General features: G+C 38.8%; 1 protein-coding gene across 1 annotated transcript; it reads left to right on the top strand.

The window, feature by feature from the left end:
* The first annotated feature begins 6,285 nt into the window (after positions 1-6,285).
* Positions 6,286-21,047, top strand: amotl2a (angiomotin like 2a). Its single transcript, XM_066709171.1, has 11 exons — positions 6,286-6,492; positions 8,283-9,085; positions 9,698-9,896; positions 12,035-12,179; positions 12,287-12,379; positions 16,102-16,397; positions 16,499-16,692; positions 17,103-17,204; positions 17,339-17,553; positions 17,823-18,008; positions 18,815-21,047. The coding sequence occupies exons 2-11, from the start codon at positions 8,352-8,354 to the stop codon at positions 18,895-18,897; spliced, it is 2,247 nt and encodes a 748-aa protein (XP_066565268.1). The 5' UTR covers positions 6,286-6,492; positions 8,283-8,351; the 3' UTR covers positions 18,898-21,047.
* The last annotated feature ends 926 nt before the right edge of the window (positions 21,048-21,973 follow it).

Here is a 21,973-nt window from a genome sequence, read left to right as displayed (position 1 = left end):
GACAAGATACATTTAAAACACTGAAATAATACTCAAATGAATTGTATGAAATTTTTATGTCTAAAATACATTTTGATATTTACAGTTAAACTATATCAAATCTATATTCCCAATGTCATGTCAATAGAACTAAAGGATTCACTCTAGTTGCACTTTAATAAATAAAAAAGCAGGTGTTTACATTATGTTTCCCAAATATTGAGTGAAAAAAAATGTTGATGCCCTAAACAGATCCTTAACAGAAATGTGGACATTTAATCCAATCTCCAAAAAGTATGTTTTGGGCCAGACACATGCGGTTTATTGTTTTGATTCTGGGTACACAATATAATTACGTTCTGTTACACTTACAATAAGTAAAATCTAGAATTCCTTTCTGCAACACTGAAATAATGGAATGTATGACCTCTGTGGTGCTTGTGAAAGAGCACCAAAAGTGTAAACTCTGAAAATGTGCTAAGAAAACTAATACGTTGGTTCGAATGCACTATACTAAGAAAATAAGAAATGTGTGTTTTTTCCTTTGTTTTGTTTTTCTGAAAAATGGGTGATCACCAGTGATACTACTTCAAACCGATATAAAACCGTCTTTAGTTTTGCAATATCCGTATTTATAAATAACATGAAACACTGAGTATTGATTCAAAGCAAATGTGGTAAGAATGAGGTAATCATAAATCTTTCTTAATGAAACAAGATATTAATCATCTCCCTGTACACATTTATCTTTAATTAAAAAAGCTTTGTTAAAAAGGCATTTATATTAAGAACAATGAGTAATCATATTTTAAGATAACAATCATTGTGCATTAGATCTTTCTCGCTACAATTCATTTTTAAAAATGTTAAAACCTGTTAAATAGATCTATAATTATTCCTGTTCTCTTGAACCAGTGATAAAAAAACAAGCCCCCTGAGTCTGCAGTAATTGTATCATATTATCCACCATGTAAATGTCAAAATGTTTAAGCTGAAGGACACATCAATTCATAAATCATACGCACAGTGGAGGACATTGTTCTTTGTATGGCGGATATATGTTCTGAAGCACAGGTTGAACTGTTAAGAAAAACATAATTTGTCTTCAAGGCTGCTGTCAGAAAGATATTTTTGAGTTCAATTAGAGATCCTGTAATTCAAAGACCAGACGTCAGTAGCGCGGCTCAGATGACAGAGGGTCTATTATTGATAAGGTTAAGTAAAGTCCATCTTCAGGCAGCACCTGTTCATCAATAAAATCCAATTAGCACTGTGAACTAAGCTAGGGGGGAAAAAGTACCTATTAGTATTGATTGAAAAAATATCAAGCTAACATAGGGAATCATTTTATAAGATACCCCCCAAATACACACAGATCACTCTGATGAATCTGCAGATATGTATAATTTTCTATATTTATTAATGCCCATACTGTCATTTTTAAAGGAAAAAAACGAATCACAAAAGGATACACACATAGAGATAGATAGATATATAGATAGATAGATAGATAGATAGATAGATAGATAGATAGATAGATAGATAGATGGACAAGAGACTGGTTGGGTTTAGGGCAAATACGTTACTCTTATGACAGACCCTTATCAGGAATAACATGTTGTAACAGAAGGTTTTGCAGTTGTCACTGGTGGTCTTTGTCTTTCAGGGAGCACAGCAGTTCTATTTATCTCAGCAAAGTGGATTTGGTTAGGCAAATGAATTGGGTAGACCAGGAGGCCAGTAATAAATGACTGTAGAGATGACAATTACTCGGCAGCTGCACTGAGGTCTGGGTGACTGGGGCCCAAGGCAAAACTGCAAACAAAACTATTCTCGACGTTAGCACTGTGCAGGTGCGGCTTTCTGTGTCATCTCCGTGAAGGCAGTGCAGACCCGGGGAAAGGAGTTGCTCATCGGGCCTTTGATTCTCCAGGTGACAGCAGGTCATATTTGTGTACAGTTGCCTGGAGATACCATACACCTCAAAAGAAAATCACTCACCCCAAATTCACCCAAGCAGCTTGTTCCCAACTCTCACATTGTGAAAAAGAATCTTACCATTTTTAAATACGAAATCAATTAAATACATAAAAATGTCATTATGCGGCTTACTGTGTAAATGCATATATATATTTACAGATTGAGGTTATTTGCCTCTCACTATGTATATTTGTCCTCAAGTGAATGGATAGCTTTTAATTTTCCCCTTAGCTTTTGAGTGAGTTTGCTCAGAGCTGTTTGGTGAGGAATTCTTTGTGTTGATACATGCTGCAACCCAAAGGTAATTTACAAACCCTTGATATTCAGTTTAGATAGGTTGTTTGACATACTGTACAATATACATAGCCATTTGTTTTAACTGCTTTTGGGGACTCTGGTAACAAGATGTGTTGTGTTAAACCTACATGATAGGAAATGTTTACATAGAATTAATTAAAGAACAACTCAGTTTGTGCTGAAAAGTATCAATGTTGTCATGTTTTTTCTTTATTACAGTGTAACGTTTTGAGAAACTGGGTTAAATACGTCTTTTAAACATCGACTGATGGTTTGGGTTCAAAACAGAGCCCATATTTGAAATATTGCTTAAACACCTAAACGCTTAAACATGTTGCTTATATTTGGACAATGTGTAGTCCGTTTAAAAAAAAATGTATGTATGTATGTATGTATGTATGTATGTATTTATTTATTTATTTATAACACACTCTACCAACCAACTTGATTTCTTTCTTTTTCTATTAGTCTTTCATTGTTCACTGGCAATTTTTACTGTATTATTTTCTCTTTTATTATCTGTATCTGCCAAGTGTATAAACACTTCTAATAGATCTGCTGCAGAATGTAATTAAATGTATTATTTTATATTCTCTACATATAGTGCATGCAGTATACATACAGTGATTACAATTCATATAACTAGTGTACAGACACATATTGGATTCACTATATAGATGTATATGTAGTTGCTGGTGTTTGATATACATAAATATATGTCCATGTCCTTTCATGGACAGTCAATGGAGGGCAAGTGGGCTTTTGTTCTCTGAGAAAGCTCTAATTAGAGAGAAAAAGTCAGTGACTGCTGTCTGGCTGCCTTCTGATTACGGTAAGGATGGAGGTTCAATCAGCTCCCATTGACATGGTAATGTAAAGAATGCAAGCAATTTCCTCTTTCACAAAAAAACAAAGGAAGTTCAGTAAAGCCTCCATGCTTCTCACCTCTGTCCACAGCCTCGTATTTCTCAAACTCCCTGCTCGTTCCAGGCTTGTGTAGCAACTGGGAAACTGCCTGAAGGAACTAAACCAAAAATGATCAGTGGCTCCCAAAACCTGGAGCTCTGCTTTATTGACCACAAGTTTATTTAATTTTCAGCTTTTCCCCCCACAAGTACCAGAATCTTTCAAACAATGGTAGGAAATAACTTGGCTCCAAAAAGTCTGTATACCCTACAACTCCTTTTATATATTTATGATACTTATTGTAATACAGTATTTTTTTTTTCACTATGTCATTACTAAGAATTTAGGCTATAAAAGTATACAAAATTGGTTAACATGTTATTTTCTGTTCTGATGCACTCTCCCCCACTAAAATAATGCAAATTCTAGAGGTAAGCATCAATGCTCTCCTTTATCTTTCTTGCCAGTTTCTACACAATTAGGCACAGAATGACCCAGCTGGATTGTCACTTGTGGGGAGATGTCCTGGCAAACCTCTTGCACCTTGGAACTGTGTCCTTTGATAGAAAGATCAAAGCGTTATAACAGTTGCGCAATCATAAATGACCAAAACCACTAGATGTCATGTAACCATTGAACCCTTGGAAAAACCTTCAGTTATGAATGAGCTTACAGGTCTTACTAAAGGTACTCATATAGAATAACTTATATTATTGAGATTATCCCAGTAAAGGGATGTCAATATTCACTTCCATTGTGTTTTATACAATACAAGTTTTATACTTTACAGATAGACTTTACAGACTGACTAATAATCCCACCTTGAGGCACTTAAAACTGACCAGTATCACATGAACACACAGTGACAACCAGTAGAGATGAGTGAATAGTGAATACAGAGAATGCATAATGCCTTTAACATATGGTGTAAAATTCCAGTTTAGGTGCTGGAATTTTGCCTGACTGGGCTGTAAAATATTTTTAACATTATTGTTATTCTTTTCTTCTAAATAAAGAAGAAGTGCACATTTCCCTTGAAAGAAAGACCATTGATATGGAGTTTAGAGTGTTAATGTACCCCGGCGTGTGGTCAACGGCACTCAGTGGGTTTATTTCTGTTAACTGCTATGTAAACTACTTGTGCTGTGAATTAAGTATGCTATACACATGTAAATCTGCATTTTATTGCGTTTTGGTGTGGCATTATAAAAAAGGATTAGTGTATCTGTGGCTGAGCAGGAAATATAGTTCTTTTAAGAACTACAATTTGCTGCAATTTTTTAAAGATCAGTTTTTGAGACTGACAGTCTGGTGTGTGAAAGCACAGGCAAACAAAGACCATTATTAGGACATTTGATTACACTTTTTATATTTAATATTTATACATATTTAATTGTATAGTTTTCCTATTTCAATTTTCATTATGTATGTATGCATAATAAATAATAATAATAATAATAATAATAATAATAATAATAATAATAATAATAATAATAATAATAATACATTACAATATATTCATGAATTTATTTAAATTAAATAAGTTAATTTCGAGTAATTATTATTATTCAGTCTAGTTCAAAACTTAAACCAAACCAAGGCCAGACTTACATCCCACCTAAAATGTTAAATTGAACAAAATATATTGTTTAGAAATCCCTGGGGATCAACATATTCTCCAAGCACAGATTATACAATTTCCAAAAAACAAAACAAAAAAAAACGTATCTTGAGCTTTTTAGTGAGTAATAAACTATTTTTGTTGTTATATTTTTGTCTTTCTAAAAGCATTTGGAATTAAAGATAATTAGTAGATAATTTAACCTATATTTTAAGGAACCAATTGCGTTAATCTCCTCCTGCAACACTTACATGGATAGATCAACATTGTAGTATTGGAAAGATAAGTGTATATGTCACCTTTCTGGAAAAGTGAAAATATATGTTTTTTTTGCCTCCAAGGCAGCTGCACTCCATATACGTGTGTATAGGATATAGCGTGGGGGTGGGAGGGCAGCAGCAGATGGCAAAGCTTGCTTTATAATGTCTGGTGTGGATTGAGGACAATGAATCTCTCTGAGTTCTGATTAAGGAGGGGATTTAATTCCCAAGACAGCTGGTGGGCAGCCTACCCCTATCCACCACCTCCTTTATACATATATCCTCCACAGTAATTGGCAGGAGGCATTAGTCCGATATTTAAAAGACACCAGAGAACAAACAGACCACAAAAAAGAGGATATGCATTGCAGTGTGTGCATCTTGTATAGAACTTGGGCCTGCCTGGGTAAAGACAGGAGGGACAAGTGTTCATCATATGCACACACACACACACACACACACACACACACACACACACACACACACACACACTAATAATGTACGTATGTAGATGTCAAGGCGTAATATTATTTCAAAGCGACCTGGACATATTCTAGTGACTTGCACCTGCATCCCTTCCTAATGCATTGTCTAGGGAAAGTTGCCACATTTCTAGAAATCAAAGAATATACTGACAGACAAACAAACAAATAAATACATAAATATCACCATCACAATCAGTCTATATTGATTGACTGCTGGATGAAGATGTTTCCACTTGCTTCAATCTATTCTCTTTTTCGCGTCACGCCTGCAAAGTGTGTGATTTCATCTCCCCACCTTCTAGGTCTTATTATTAATTCAATAGCCTCCTTTGTCCATCTTTGATCTGTTCTTCTTGCAATGTGTCTGACCCATTGCCATTTTAACATTTTCGCTCTGACAATGATGCCACATACTTCGGTTTGTCCCCAGATCCATTCATGTCTATTTCTACCTCTTCTTGTTATTCCATATATACAATTCCCATAGGAAAAAAAAAAAAGTGATATAACACGAAACTTGTATCAGTGTGTCTGGTCTATGTCGAATTGCTATCCTTGATCATTTCTTTGGCCGTCTTCGAATGGGAAACGAGCATCTGGTGCACAAATCCAGCTCTCCTCACAGCGCACACGCCGCCTACAGGGCCGGGGCTGGAAGTGCAGCCTGGCGTTGCTGTGCCTCTCTCTCCGCGGCTCTGCGGTTCCGCTTTTGATCCCAGAGGAACCTGGAGCCTCGGATTCCACACATTCCTGCCTCTGAACAATCAGCGCTCAGTTCTTTATTAGCGCTGGGAGCCGCAGCCGGGCGCAGTCCGCGCAGGCATTACAGAGGAGTACACACGCACAACTGTGCCTCTACTTTCAATGAGCAAATCTAGGATTACTTTCAATAATCCGGAATCCAATCCACATAATCGTCGCGCACGGTTTGCCCGTACATGAACTGGAATGAGACTGTGAAAAGGTAGGTTTTATTTCGCTTTTTGCGCTCAACCTGTGTGTATTTAACCCGCTGTTTAGTCCCTCATGTGGTTTTATCAACGTTTTGCGCTTGGACACTAGTGGATTTAGCCTACTTTAGATTTGTATTCATACTGAGAGTTGTGTCACTTCAAAACGTATTATTATTATTATTATTATTATTATTATTATTATAAGAAGACTGATTTTTAAGATAATACATTTTTTATGATAAATTATGAATATGAGTGAATATGGTGACTGGGTTGATTCTGGTGAATTGTGTTTATTAATGTCATAAAAAAAACAAACATGTTTACTATGGCCATACATGTGTAACTTAATTGTGTTTATGTTGTTTCATAGAACAGTATATACATAAGAACATAATATATAGTGTTTATGTTTCATGTTGATGTTTGTTGCGCTTTGTTTACTAATAATAGTACTTTTTTGTGTCACATGACAAGTCGCTGAATCCCTACACATAACATTTTATAACATTTCGTTTTGGAAACTTTGCATACTGTACGGGATAGGAAAAGGGCAACATAGCCAGGTTAGTTTCTCTTAAGCGACGCACATCGCTTTGCACCATATACATTCCTGTGCTATCTCCCGCTGTAAAACTGATAAAAGCTCAAGAATGAGACATTGAAAACTGTGCCTATAACAAAATCAAATAGCATTATAAGTTCCCCACATTCTTTGGAATTGTGGCTGTTTGATTTGATCACTAAGCCGGATCTGTTTCTACTATTTATGTTTCTAAGAATATTTTGGGGGGCATGTTATGTGTAGTTGTTGAAGAGAGAGCGCACTGTAAGTCATCTATTAACTAAGGGTTGGTTCCTGCTTATTTGGTGTTATCATGTATCCACGAATCATCTAAATGAGATATAAGTTGCATGTGCTACTGTAAAACGGATCCATGTGTTTACTGGATTTGACCACATGTTCCAAATGTGAATAATCTCGCCACTGGTTTCTAGACCACATTTAGATACACGCTTGCATGCCGTTTTTTAAATAAACTAGGGGGTCCTATCGCTACCCCTGTTACAGAACAAAACGCGCCTGGGTCCTTCAGGGCTATTTCAGTGATATTTAGGTGCAAACGTGCTGTTGCTATGGCGATGCTCTCTGGGAGGCAGACCATGTTGAGCCAGAGTCACGACTGGTATGTGCCCTGTTTTTGTATCAGGGGTCCATGTGGCCAAAGAGATTCCACAGTTTCAGTCTGCATTCACAAAGAACGGCCGGGCTTGGTCCTGCAGCTGGCCCTGCTTATTTCCCTTATCTGAAATCAGTTTGGTGAAAGGAGTATTTGCATGCACACTGTTCCAAAGAAAGTTTCTAGCTTTGGAGTTTATTGCATTTTCAATAGAACTGCAGGTATGGATCACTTGAAACTGAATTTGATCATTTGAGGTGCAGAATTCCTATCCACTAATTTACTCGAAGATCCTTCTAAATCACCATCTTCATTATTATTGGCACTTATGTTAAGTCTTTCACTAGTAATCAACAAGTTCTGTTACCATCTGGCAGAATATTATGAATGACCAGAGAATGCATTTGCACTATTTTGTGTCATTTGAAAACAGAGCTTTGATTACAGTGCATGGATCTATTAAAAAATAAATAATCCAAGACCAGATCCCCCCTCCTATTTAATAATTTAAAGTGGTTTTCATTTACTTATTTGTGTTAACTGTACAGAACTGCAGAACTCACATATTGCTGTTATGCAGAACTCCATTCTCATGGCTATTCTTTTTTAACTTTCTCCAGGTTCACAGCCACCCTTTGACTTCATCCAAGATCTTAATTTATTACTACTTTGCTCACCCCACATCTACAATGAGAACAGCAGAGGAATCGTCCAGCACGGTACTTCACCGGCTAATTCAAGAGCAGCTGCGCTACGGGAACTTGACAGACACACGCACCCTGCTGGCCATCCAGCAGCAGGCTCTGCGGGGAGGGGGCAGTGGCGGGGGTGCTGGTAGCCCCCGTTCTTCTGTGGAGAGCCTGACTCAGGAGGAATCCCAACTACTGCAGCTATCTGCTCGGCAAGAGCCCCAGGGACAGGAACACCAGGGAGACTACCAGCACTCAGAGAGCTCTTTGCGACACCTCTACCAGCTCCACGGTGAGGAGCTACCAACCTATGAGGAAGCCAAGGCCCACTCCCAGCTCCTAGCATCGCAGAGAGGCCAGATGGTTTATCACCATATTATGCCAGATTCTGCTGTTTTGGAGAGTGTTAGCCATCATGATGATGGACTCAAGGACCTGAAGCATGGCCACGTACGATCCCTCAGTGAGAGGCTAATGCAACTCTCTTTGGAGAGGAATGGAGCAAAGGCCAACATGGCTATGAGCTCTTCACACAGCTACCCACAGCTCTCCAAGTACCACGTCCACCATGTCCCCCATGGCAGTCAGGGGTCCCAGCACCACAACGACCACCGGGGCCCCCCTCCGGAATACCCTTTTTTGGTCAAGTCTCCCGGATATATGCTCAGCCATTCCCAGGAGCATGGACACTACTACAACGAGCCAACACCATCTTTCCACTCTCAGTCTCACAGGTAATTTCCACCTGCAAGCAGTTCAACAACAAACTCATGTGTTTAAATTCCTACCACTTGAGCCAGTGAAGTCACTAACCATTCAGGGGGAAAAAAAATCAACAAACAAAAGGGTGATGCACTTCATGACCTCGTTAGCTGGAATTTACTAGATTTCACAGGCAACATTCCTTCTGGCAAACTTAATTCCCTATAACTGATCCAATAACAAAGTGTCTTGGTTCATATCTGACCATGATCAGTTCAAACAAGCTAGGCAATGCCTGCCGCATGTGTCATTCTGACTAATCTTCTGGTTTACGTCTGAAAAAGGCATCTATTGCAAAAGTGGCAAGACATGAACTGACAACAGTTTAAGTCATGAATAAATTAAATATTGTGAAACGGCTGCCAGACAGATGCATTTTTGAATGTATTTAAATCAGGGTGTCGTTATATGGTCGAAACATTTTTGTTTAATCCCCAAAGCAACTGTACTGAATGAACATAGATGAGACATTCATTGAGAAAACATTCCCTGGGCTTGTGAGAATTGATATTCTTCACTTTTTGTTTTCACACCTGGTAATTTATGTGGCATGCGGTGTAATAAAACTCTGCTCCTACCTGCAGGTATCTTCAGGCCCAGCCACAGATGTCCCGTCACAGCCCCCTATCCACACTGACCCCTGCAGGAATGGAGGCGTTCATGGCAGCTCAGAACACCTCGGCCAGCAGCCATGTGGCACAGATGGAGATGTTGATGAAGGAAAACGAGAAGCTGAGGAGGGAGCTGGAGGGCTACAATGAGAAGGCAGCCAGGATCCAAAAGGTACAGAGACTTGGGGCCGTTTTTAATAAAGCAGTGATGAAGTGTTTTCTAAAGTATGTTGGTGCAGAGAGAATACAATCTGAAACTTGTATAGCTGGCTTGTTATTTTTCAAAAGACAAATGGTTACTAGTAAGTGTCATTTTGGGAGCAGCACTGTCCGCCAAGCCTTTGAGAAACTGTTTTTGGTTGAGGAGTCCGTGTGATTCCAGATATCTCTGGAGTCTTTGACTTGAATGCATTCAGATGGCGTATGAAGGGTGTGGATTTAGTCAATTAGAAAGCGGTTGTCTTTGCCAGTGCTGCATACCAGGAAGATTAGCTCTGAAGCCACAGTGGAATGTGCGCAATGGAGGGATCACATGTTGTTTTTTTTATTTTTTTGGATTTCTAATTACTTTTTCCGTGAAAGTATGGCGTTTTTTAATATAGGAACTTTAATGCATGTCTTCCAATCCAAAATGTTACTTTACTGTCTTTATATTGAAGATATTTGCCCTTTAGCTTCATAGTCTCGATAACAATGGCATTAAGAGGATGATAATTTTTTTCCATATCAAGCCAATAATATAGGAATTGTTTTGGTTATCCTTATTTGGATACTCCAGCACCCCACCAATAAACAAGGCATATTACTTTCCAATTAAAGAAGTAAATAAAATAAAAAAATCTGTTGAATATAGAAACACAAACCATTTATTTACTTAACACATTGTTTAAAGGATATTTTAGGAAAATATGGTGCTCCTATTCTTAAGACTCTGTTGTTAAGAGTCAATGATTATCGTGTCCATTCTCTTAACATGCTGCAGCCCCTGGAAAAGCATGGCAATGTTGATTTAGAACTTGCTGTTATTTTTCAAATTCGTTTTAAGTTTTGGGGTGATGAGTACTGCAGCTGCAGAGAACAGAAAGAGAGCACTTCAGCGCACAAGATTAGCAAATCCAGACGCATTCCATAATCTCCAGGGGAGAGAACTTCAGAATTCAGCATCTATGTAGCGGGGGGGCTCATTTACAAGCCATGTCTGTATTTGAGAGATGGCAAACAGCTGTTGCCTAGGAGACTGACTGTTTGACTACAGAAAGGGAAAGGCAGCCCAATATATAAATTAGACTTTTGTCAAGACCTCTGGTAAATAAGTGCATGCGCTTCTAGTGTCTGCAGATGTCACGTCTAATCCAAAAGATGTCAGACAGCAGTAAAGAGTGTCTGACCTTGCCACAGCTGACGGGGCTTAGTAGCACGACTAGCAGCAGGCTGTGGGGAACAGTTGCTATTTCAGACTGAAAGGCCTCTTTCACTATCACCCCTACTAGTTGCCTACATGTTGCTTCTTGTCTTCATTATTCTTTTTACAATCTGACTTGGGCACAGAGATTCTTTTGTGAGTCAATTGGACAATCTTGGTCCTTCAAAAACAACAACAACAGAAATGTTCAGGCTGTCTTTAGAGCTGTCTGAAAATGATCTCGGATCATCAGTTTGGAATATGAGAATTGCTTTTAGCATGGGGCCTTCTGGGGACTTGTTTTAATTCCATGTATATTTTTAAAAGAAGGGGGTTATGTTGGATATTGTTTACACAGCCACAGAAACACAACAATGTTCCAGATTTTTTGTGTATCTAGGCTAAATTGCTCAAATTCCCTCATTTTCATTTATTTGCAATAAATCCGTTTTATCACTGAAGAGCAGTGCCTGCAAGTATGACATTCTCCTGCTTTTGTTTGGCTCTCTCACTTGAAAGGAATGATAATTGTTTCTTTGGAAAATTACACAACAGGATTCTGTAAAACTGGAGTAAATATGCCTGAACACATACATTTGAGTAATGTTCTCATTGTGGCTGCTTGTATTTCTTTAACAGACACTTCCCTTATCAACCTCAATGCATTGGCATGCAGCCTATTAAAATAAATAAAAAGAACACCTGGAATAGCTGTCCTTACTTTTAGGAATGTTAACCCAATGTACTGCTTTGCATGATTGGAAAAGTTCAATTTTGGGCATACGTACATGCAACATGTTGTAACCCTAATTTTAATTCTTATTGTTCATGCGGCTGAAATTAACTTAATATGAGAAGTAGAATCTTAGTAGCCCAGTAGTACAATGAATTTCTTTTGTTCCCTTCAGCTTGAGATGGAAATACAGAGGATATCTGAAGCTTATGAAATTCTCATGAAGGGATCTGCCAAGCGTGAGACCCTGGAGAAAACCATGAGGAACAAGCTGGAGGGAGAGATCAAGAGGCTGCATGACTTCAACAGGGACCTCAGAGGTAAGCACAGTTAGTGATTCAGTGAAATATGTAGAAGGTGTGTGAGAGGGCTGTGACAACTTACTCAAGGAAAATCCTTAACAGCTGCTTTTCTTTTCGGTTTCCAGACCGCCTGGAAACTGCAAGCAAACAACTAGCTGCTAAGGAAGTTGAAGCTGCAGACCAAAACCAGGACACATTGGCCAAACTCCTAGAGCAAAGTGAGTAACTTGAGTATGACATTTGCTATGATCTACTGAAATACTGGATGCGAAAGAATCGAGTGACTTGTGCATCTGTTGTATTTATGTCTGCTGTTTCAGTCCTTAACTATTTTATAATATTCCACTATTTTGTGGAAGAAAACAAGTCTTTACTCTGAGGTTGGTTTGCAGAATCAGTCAGCTTATAAAGGCAGTACCTTACATGAATAATAATTCAGATACATTCCTTATATGGTGATGACATAGAAGTTCCCTCATAGAACCATACATCAACAGTAAAGCAACAAAAGAAGAAGTACCAAAAGGTCAAAGATAGTTATCTGTCAGTTTGCAGTTTGGCAGTTGCTAAAATAGAGAACAATGTTTTACCCATTTCCAAATACCCCCTATACCGGTCTACATGCACATAGAGTTCACCAAAATCTGAAGACTATATACTTTGTTTCAACATTAGGAATGGGGGAATTATTTTTATTCAAACTGTATTCAGAAAACCAATGCATAGTTCTTGATTATCTGTATTTTACCTGAGAAGAAAAAAAGGTAATGAAAACCTCATAAGACAAAGCAGAATTAAAATTGTGCTAATAGCAAAGTGGAAGGCCACAACAGTAAATGCAAGGGTATAAATTAAAAATATGAACTACTTTGCAGCTGATTATGATTTAAGTACATAATTCAAACTAATTCTTAAAATATTCCCCTGGAGTTCTAGTTCTGGATTAAAATTTGATTATTCTGGATTATACAGTGTTGTGTATCTCTCAAACATTTTTGTGAATGCCTGGGAAAGTTTGTTATAACATCCACAGTGTTCCACGGTAACCACATTTTGGCAGGGCTTTCTGCTTGGGGAATTTGTGGTGGTTTGTCTTACTGGGCCAAAAGGCACACTGTTTGAAAGTATATGTTGACAGAAAAATCTGTGGAATATGATAAAAATGAAGGGGGGAAAATCAAAACAGCTGTAAGCAGCACCAAAAGAGGCCCGTTTTGTGTGGGGGTGGGGGCGGGGTAGGGATTCTTTGGAATTTCCTTCCTGAACCATCTGATGCCAACCAAAAGAAAATATACATCTGATATCTTGCCTGCTATAAATTTAGATATAAACAAAGCATTCCTGAAGCCTTTGTTATAGAAAAACATACTAAATTACTTTCATATGTTATAAGTATTGTTTTCATTACAGACTTTTTCTTTTCTTCAATATGCTTACTGTACTGGGTTAAGAGAGCACATAGATTTTCTTAGAAAAAGATACTTATGCAATTGCCCTTTGACCTTTACTTGCATGTTTATTTATATATTGCATTAAGCCTAATTTTTTTAAGTTGCAATTATTTTAAAGCAAAACGCAATTATCTATAAGATATATAGTGCTGGGGTAACAGATTTCCTATTGTGAACAGTATAGATTAATAAAATGTATGAAGCATTTCCTTCAAACCTTCTTTTATTCCAGCTTTTATGAGGTAACCATTGACATGGAGATTTATTCCGATTCATATAAATTCACTTTTAGATGTCTTGTCCCTAATGGGTTTACATTCCTTCTGGATATTGTGGGTATATAGACGTTTTGGGCATACTGACAAGTATAAAAACAAATGGCTAGCACTGTAATCTGTACACGCATACCATCAGGGCTTGGTTGGTTAATGTGTAGTCTGATTGCTCTCCTACCCCCCTGGGAGCTGCTTTTGGCACTTATTCAAAACACTCATAAATGTGGACTGGATTCCTGAAATTCCTCAGGTAATTCGGGCTGTTCCATTGAAAATGACCACCTCCCTCTGTTGTTAAGCCAAATTGTTCCCTCATTCACACGTCCAGTAAAGTTAATGGTGCTAGGTTTTTATATCTATGTATTCCTTTGTGCTCTCCTGTGATTACCTTCTCAAGGGATTGTGACTCCTCATGTGGTGGGGTTTCATAGGGAAAAGGAGATATATTTCTCTCTTCTACTTTCCTGTTACTTCCCCTTTTTCACAGATTGTCACATCAGCTCTGACTGATGCAACAGCTTTGGCATATAAACCCCCTAGTGCTTTGCAGTTCCCAATAAAACATGTTTGGAAACCTGATTTCCTCGCACTTTTATTGGATAACTGTATGTTGGACATATTTTTAATACAGGACTAAAAAGGGGATTAGGGATTGGTGCCTTTCACTAACAAAGGAACATAGACTCAATTTCAAGGACTTGGTTGTGTCCTTTAGCCAACTATATCACTTGACAGCTGCCCTTAAATATAAATTAATATTGTGTCACGGTGTAAAGTAATACCTTGTTAACTTGAAACATTCAGATTGTTGAGTTTAATGATCTGAAAGGTATTTGTGTGTCAAAGTGACCAATTGCTCCCTATGCGCACTTGTGATTTGCAATGCTTGCTACATGCCTTTCAAGGAAATACCAACACCTGAGCAGCAATTAGTAATTCATACTGGGAACACTGTTAATCGGCTTGAAATGTTTTGCTGAAGTTAGTTACATAATGTTTTGAGTATGAGCCATGTCACCTTTTTGTGTTGACCTGAATAAAGTAAATCTGAGACTTCTTATGGCAAACCAAAATTGGACACTGGTTACAAGGTTGAGTTTTGTAACTAAATAAGTGAGGAAAACAAATATATTCACCCCCTCTTTAACCCCTAGCTGTAAACATGGAAGTTGCATTTAGTAATTAAATAATACGCTTTTTAATATTTTTAGATTTTCCAACATAATCTTTTATGGGGTGTTACAAGTAGGCAGTGTTAGATAAATACTCCTGCTTGGTATACGTCTGTTAGGGAATGGCATAATCTATTTATTTGTGGCAAGTCACTTTTGGGGAAGCTTAAGGCATTCTATAGCTCTGTTCAGCACAAAGAAATGTTTGTTTAGTAAGTCAACAAAGCAAATGGTTGAGAGGAAGTCTGCGTTCTCTCCCCACTGCAGGAATTTAGGTTGTGTAATCAGAATGCACACTAAGGAGGGGGGGGTAGTGGTAAGGACTTTCTGGCTTTTCCAAGGATTAGATATTCAACCTGACCTTTTAAGAAGCACAGCAGTGGCTGGAAATGGTAACTTATTGAATGTTTAGGGACAAGCAAAACGAGTCTGTGCTGAACAAAGTCAAAGTGTTTATATTGTCATAATGCCCCCAAGCCATTCATGGGGCATTCATGGCTTTAGATAACAAATTGCATGTTTCTTAGGCAAATGTGAAATAGTATTCAGTTTTAGTTAAACAAAACATATTTAGTGAGGGGCTCTAGGTATCAAGCTGGGAAATGTGCAGTGGCAAGTGGTGGGTCAGAGGAATAGGGCATAGATTCTCCCCCACATGCAAGTTTTTTTGTATATTTCTACGAAGCACTCAATTCTTTGTTCAGATTCCAGGGCTTAAGAGCAGGAAGCAAGGGGCCAACATCCCCAGAGAAAAGGCATTCAGGAATGTGCCTTTATTTTCAAGGTCATGTCTTTCTTTGTCTTTATACCGGAGCATACCAATACCAGCATTTTGTTTTTTCAAAATTGTTCTTTTTCGATTTTAATATCTTTACTGAAACTTCAGAAGATCATCTTTTGAAGATCCATTATAATGCTTTCTAAAAAACCTTTATACCCCCCTATGCTGCTGTTGTAATTCACTTTTGCTAGAATCAATGGTCAAGAAGACTATAGCAGCAATACAACAGGGATCTAACATAGCTGTCCTCTTCTCCCCCAGGTGAGGAGCAGCAGTGTGAGAAAGCTCGTCTGGAGAGGGAGGTCTCGGTGCTGCGTGGCTCTTGTGACGATCAGCTGCGGCGGCTTGAGCTCATGGACCAGGCCCTGACCAATGCACAGTCCAAGACAGTCCAGCTGGAGGGAGAGCTGCGCAGGAAGCGAGCCTATGTGGAGAAGGTTGAGAGGCTTCAGCACGCCCTCTCCCAGTTGCAGGCCGCTTGTGAAAAGCGGGAGAAGCTGGAGCAAAAACTGCGAACACGTCTGGAGCAGGAGTTGAAGACGCTGAGAGCACAGCAGGTAAGAGCTTGGTATCCATCTTCAGGGGATCCTGTTGCTTGAGGAATAGGAAGATATGAAGAATGGGGGAATTGAGTATTATTTTTTGCTTCCCTCCCTAGCGTCAAACCAACAGCCAGGGCTCTGCCTCTCCGTCGGAGCTGAACGCCTTAGCCTTGCAGGAGCGCCTGCGAGAGAAGGAGGAGCGCATCTTGGCCCTGGAGGCCGACATGACCAAGTGGGAGCAGAAGTACCTGGAGGAGAGTACCATGCGGCAGTTTGCCATGGACGCGGCTGCCACTGCAGCTGCCCAGAGGTGAGTTCACACCATAAGCTCTCTGGAGAGGCAACAAGTACAGAACAACAAACGAGACAACAAACCTTAGTAATGTATTGCAGATGGGGTGTACTGTTAAAATATGGATGGAAACTAAATCCATAATGGTGTTGCGATGTAACACATTTGAATGTTGCACCCAAATAAAGATGATAACATGACAGCACACAGTGTTCAGCCACTGAAGGGTGGAGGTTATATTTCCTTAGGCAGTTGAAGTCATTACTGGGTGTTCACACCACAGATGCCAAAACACAGAACCCAAGGAATGCACTTCCATATGACATGGAGAAATTGTGTCAACCAGATTAGAAATTGTTCCTACAGAGGACAGGGACAGACTCCATAATTGCCCAATCCGTATTATAACATTATTCTTTCCATCATAGGGACACTACCATCATCAACCACTCACCCCGGCACTCGCCCAACAACAGCTTCAATGAAGACCTGCTGACAGCCAATCACAGGCACCAGGAAATGGAGAACCGGTAAGCCCTTCATTCGGTTTACTGTCATGAATTGCTGTTGTCCACAACCCTTGCCCAATAATTGAGCCAAATAAATTTGTTACAATGGTAAATTATTTTAATTGAATCCATCCAATTTATTATTTTCCCTCCAGGATTCGTGCCCTGCATGCTCAGATTTTGGAGAAAGATGCTGTGATCAAGGTCCTCCAGCACCGCTCACGTAGGGATCAGAGTAAGGGGGAGCAGCAGGGCCTTCGTCCTGCCAAGTCCGTGCCGTCCATCACTGCAGCAGCCAGCAGCTGGCCGCAACCTGGCCTCCAGGTCCCTTCTGAGAGGCTGGCAGACCGGGTACAACGAGGAGGGAAAGGTGAGCTTTGACTTGAGATGATCATCAGTTTATTGATGTACAAAGAATACTAGATTTATTTATTAGAATGTGCCCTTACCAATGGTGACTTGCATTTGTTACTAAATACACCCAAGTTAAATACAATTTGAGAAAATGGCTGTATACTTGTTTTTGAAAGTATATTTCCTTGTGTGCCCATTTAAAAAAAAAAACGGACCCCTTTCTGTGTACGTAATGAAAACCGTAAATGCTAATTGTATAACTTCCTGTTCCTTTCTTTATCGCAGTGAAAAGCCGCTCGGATGACCGCACAGCTGCACCGTCTCCTGCCTCTCTGTCTGCCTTGTCCAAGCACTGCAGCCAAGACGGCTGCAGCCAAGACGGCAGCACCCAGACGGAAAATGCCTCGCCGGAGTCTTCCACTACTGCTGAGTTTGCTGCCACTGAGGACCCCAACCCTACACCCATCTCTGGTGTGTTTCCCTTTCTTTGAATATATGGGCATTTTTAATTGGACACAATCCACTGTATGGCCAGGAGTCCTTTATCGCCTCTAGTTCAAGGCTGAAGCGAGACAGTGGGCGTAATTGTAGTTATTTCAGTTATTTGTGCCCTCTGAAAATTCACAGTTCTGTGGTAAACCAGGGTACATTTTTATAAAAGGTTCACCACAAAGAAACTGAGACCTGCAGGAACCAGGAGATGGTAGCCTTGCATACTGTGGTGTTGGCATTGATTATTTATTTCTGAGCAGACATACCAAACGGATGTCAGCTTTGTTTTTTAAATGATGTATAGTGTGGAAGCCCATAAGACGCCTCTGACGTCAAAGCTTCAAACTTTGAGGGGCAGTTTAAAGACTGGGAATGCATTTTTTCCCTCAAAGGGAATATTATCTGGACTTTTTGAGAGGAGCCCTCAGTAGTTGCAGTTTTAGGAAGTGCCCCCCTCCCAGCTATGGGCCTCACAGACAGCATGAAGGTCTAATCTCCAGGAATCTCAGCTATGCAGAGTGGATGAGATACAGGTGGAACATGGGGCTTCACAGGAAAGAAGATTATAAAAAACAATCCTACTTAAAGAAGGGGATTTTGTCTCCCTCTCATATTTAAGGTGCCTTTGTTTTGCAAGTGGAAATAATTATTGCGAAGCACTTTGTGATTTATTTGATTGCCAAAAGAATCTGGCAAGAAATTCAATCTATGTGGCTAGCTTGCTAAAAAAAGACATTGTAAAGTAAAAAATACTCACTTTATTTTCTTCTTTCCTCCATCTATAGATAACTTGGAACAACTGGGACCCTTCAACACGTACAAGAGCTTGGACAATTCAGAAGGAGAAGTGATTGAAATTCTTATCTAAAGAATGCCATTGGATATTTGGATGAAAGTTGCTTTGGGTCAGCCATCTCCAGAGAAGAATGCTGCCCTCACGCTTTTTATTAATAGAAAGAATCTATCTCAAGTGGAACTGGGGTTCCAAAAGAATCATCTGAAATGGATGCCTTTTGTGGAAGTGAAAAAGGACAAATAAGTTCCAGAATGCAAAAAAAGGACTGTAGTCTTGCACCGAAGGGGAGCTGAGCTTTTCTCTTGTGCTGATCTACACAAAAAAGGACCTCCATTTGTTATGCTATATCTTATCTGCCTGGTGCAAGAGATGCTGTGAATCTTTGAGGTACTTTGGACCGTATTTCACACAGTTGCAAATGGCAGCTGAAAGACTGTAAATTGTATATATTACTTTTTTTTTTTTTTACCAAGAAACAATATTTATACTATAATTGCTGCTTCTTGTGTGAGAGAGTGTGTGTGTGTGTGTGTGCAGAGTGCTGTCTTTGCAGTACATTATTCTGGCTTTTCAAAGTATTCCTGAGTGTGTATTTTAATCTTGTCTTATTACCCTTTCTTTTATAAATGTATCTAATTTATATGTGTCAGCTTGTTCAACAGCTCAGAAGTATCTGTACTGTTCATAAATGTCATTTCATGCATTTACATGAAAGATATCCCACATTCCCTTGTGACTGAAATACCCTTGCCACCATTTTTGCCAAGTCTTAGTCATTTTGGCCACATTCTACCACTTTTCTTAAGTTGTGAGACATGATTCAGTTCATCTGAAGTTCTTAAGTTTTGTTTTATGAAACTTCCTATGTGGTCCACAGCTTTAAAACATTCCATTGCTCAAGAACAACACCATATATATATTGCACATAAAAGGCAAAAAAGTATACCACCTATGATTATTCCTTGAGGTGGTGGTCAGTTTTAGCTTTCTCTACTTTTGTTTTGACAAGGGCAAGCAAGGAAAGTTTGTTTTTTTTAACTCAAGGACTCTGTTGTTTTCTAATCGACTCCTCCAGTATAGCAAACCATCAAATTGTGCTTGTGCATCATACCCTCAAGTATTTATGACACAGAGAGCATGAGCAATGCTTTAAAGTTGGAGTTTGCGGCTCCTTAGGTCATTTGTGGATGAACTGAGGATTCCGCTTTCTGGAAAGATTGCTTGCCTTTCCAGAGCCCTAATTTTTCAAATACCATTGGAAAAAACAGTTATCAGAGCTCTCCCTGTTTCTGGCAAGCCGAAGCTGATGTGTTGAAATTCTTCTTTGATGGAATGTATCATGGGTGAGGGAGGCATTTGTTGTCTGACCCCCTTTTGAATTGCAAGCATTTTGGAGACCATTAAGTTTATAGACCTATTCATCTTCCCTAAATTGCAATGGCAGGCTTAGCCCGAGGGTTTCTTAATCAAAGTGCTGTTGCATACAGTAATTCAGGAGGCCTCCTGAGTCTCTGGCCTCCATTCACATGAATCTATACTTACCCTACTTTGGTTTCCAATCACAATATTTTTGGAAAGTCACAGAGACAAACTTGTTAGTTTGGACTAAAGGGTGATTGGTTATTTCTAAGACTTCCATATCGCTGAGAACTTTAATGATGCTCTTCGCTGTCCAATTTGCGTAACAAAAAGATCTGGAAAACTCCATATATAATATTTCTGTCACTCTTCTCTATCATTTATCAATGTATTTGAAACACCATCTCAGTGTATTAAAAGGCCCTTTAAAATGATATGGAGTGAGAGAAAAAATACTGTAATCTCTCTATTTCTGTCCTGTCTGATTTTTATTTTCCAGTGTAATGCATATGCTGGTCAGTGCTTTGCATTGAAAAATTGTCTGCTTATCTTTTCTTGTTGATGTTGTTGTTTTTTATTCTTGTTTGGGCTTTGTTTACAAAAAAACTATATAGTGAACTAAGAGAACTTAATATATTTTGTATAAATATTTGTATTCTTTAAGTATTTAGTGCCATAATGCCAAAGATGATTTGCATTACTATTAAGTTATAACAAAGTGTAAAAAGCAGCTTGGTAATCTGATGCTGCGCAATACAATATGGTTTGCCCATACCTAGATGTTGCTGTGAACTTGTATGTGGGAGTTTTGTATTGAAATGTCAGACACATTTCATTAATAAAATAAAACCTTAATATATATATATTATGTGTGTGTGTGTATTTGTATATAAGAACATGGTCTATGAGTATTATTATGTTCAACATTTTTGAACAGTGGATACATTTCATATATAATGTGGAATTGTGAAGCTATTATATTTTAATGTTTTACGTTGTCCCAAAAAATGGTCTAGAAAACCTCCTTTCCCTTTAACAAAATCTTAAACAAAGTTGGAAAAAGCTTGTGAAAGAGATGGGATGATCTTACACACAAACAAGCTTGTCACCTCTCTGTTGGTAGGCAACCTATACCACAACACTCCCCCAGAGAGGTACCTAAATTTAGCTGCTCAGAAAAGCAAGGAACTCATATGTTCGCAATGTTCCTCTCAGAGTTCATAAATGTGAAATTATTTCCTATTTGTTTATTTTTCAAAACTTGATTAATATAAATATATACTTCCTTATTCAAGTACACAATTAACACTGCTTTAAACTAAGCTTTTGTTGGCTCCTCTCAAATGTTATTTAATGCAAATATTTCAATATCCAAAAGTGATATTGTATTGTACAGTGGGGAGCAATTGTGGGGTAAGTCTCTACCAGGTTTACACATGACGATTGTGCAATATTCACCTACTCTTCTTGGCAAAATTGTTCAAGCTCTGTCACGTTGGATGGAGATCATTGGTGGACAGTTTTGCCGCAGACTTCCAAACAGATTTACTGGGCTACTCCAGGACATTAACTTTCTTGTTTTATGCCACTCCAGTGTTGTTTTGGCTGTGTGCTTGGGGTCATTGTTCTGCTGAAAAGCAAATCTCTGCCCCAGGTGGTTTGCAGTCTAAAGCAGGTTTTCCTCAAATATTTGCCTGTATTTAGCTCCATCCATTTGCGCTCTACCCTGAAAAACTTCCATGCCCCCCCAGATGTAAAGCATAATTATATCATGATGCTGCCACCACCA

The sequence above is a fragment of the Amia ocellicauda genome, chromosome 7 (assembly GCF_036373705.1).
Source record: "Amia ocellicauda isolate fAmiCal2 chromosome 7, fAmiCal2.hap1, whole genome shotgun sequence".
NCBI classification, from domain to species: Eukaryota; Metazoa; Chordata; class Actinopteri; order Amiiformes; family Amiidae; genus Amia; species Amia ocellicauda.
This window is presented reverse-complemented; position numbering and strand designations above follow the sequence as displayed.

Coding starts and splice junctions, on each gene's coding strand:
- amotl2a (XM_066709171.1), top strand. CDS start 8,352: ATGAGAACAGCAGAGGAATCGTCCAGCACGGTACTTCACCGGCTAATT. Junction 12,180..12,286: donor CTTCAACAGGGACCTCAGAG/GTAAGCACAGTT, acceptor TTCGGTTTCCAG/ACCGCCTGGAAACTGCAAGC. Junction 18,009..18,814: donor CAACCCTACACCCATCTCTG/GTGTGTTTCCCT, acceptor CTCCATCTATAG/ATAACTTGGAACAACTGGGA.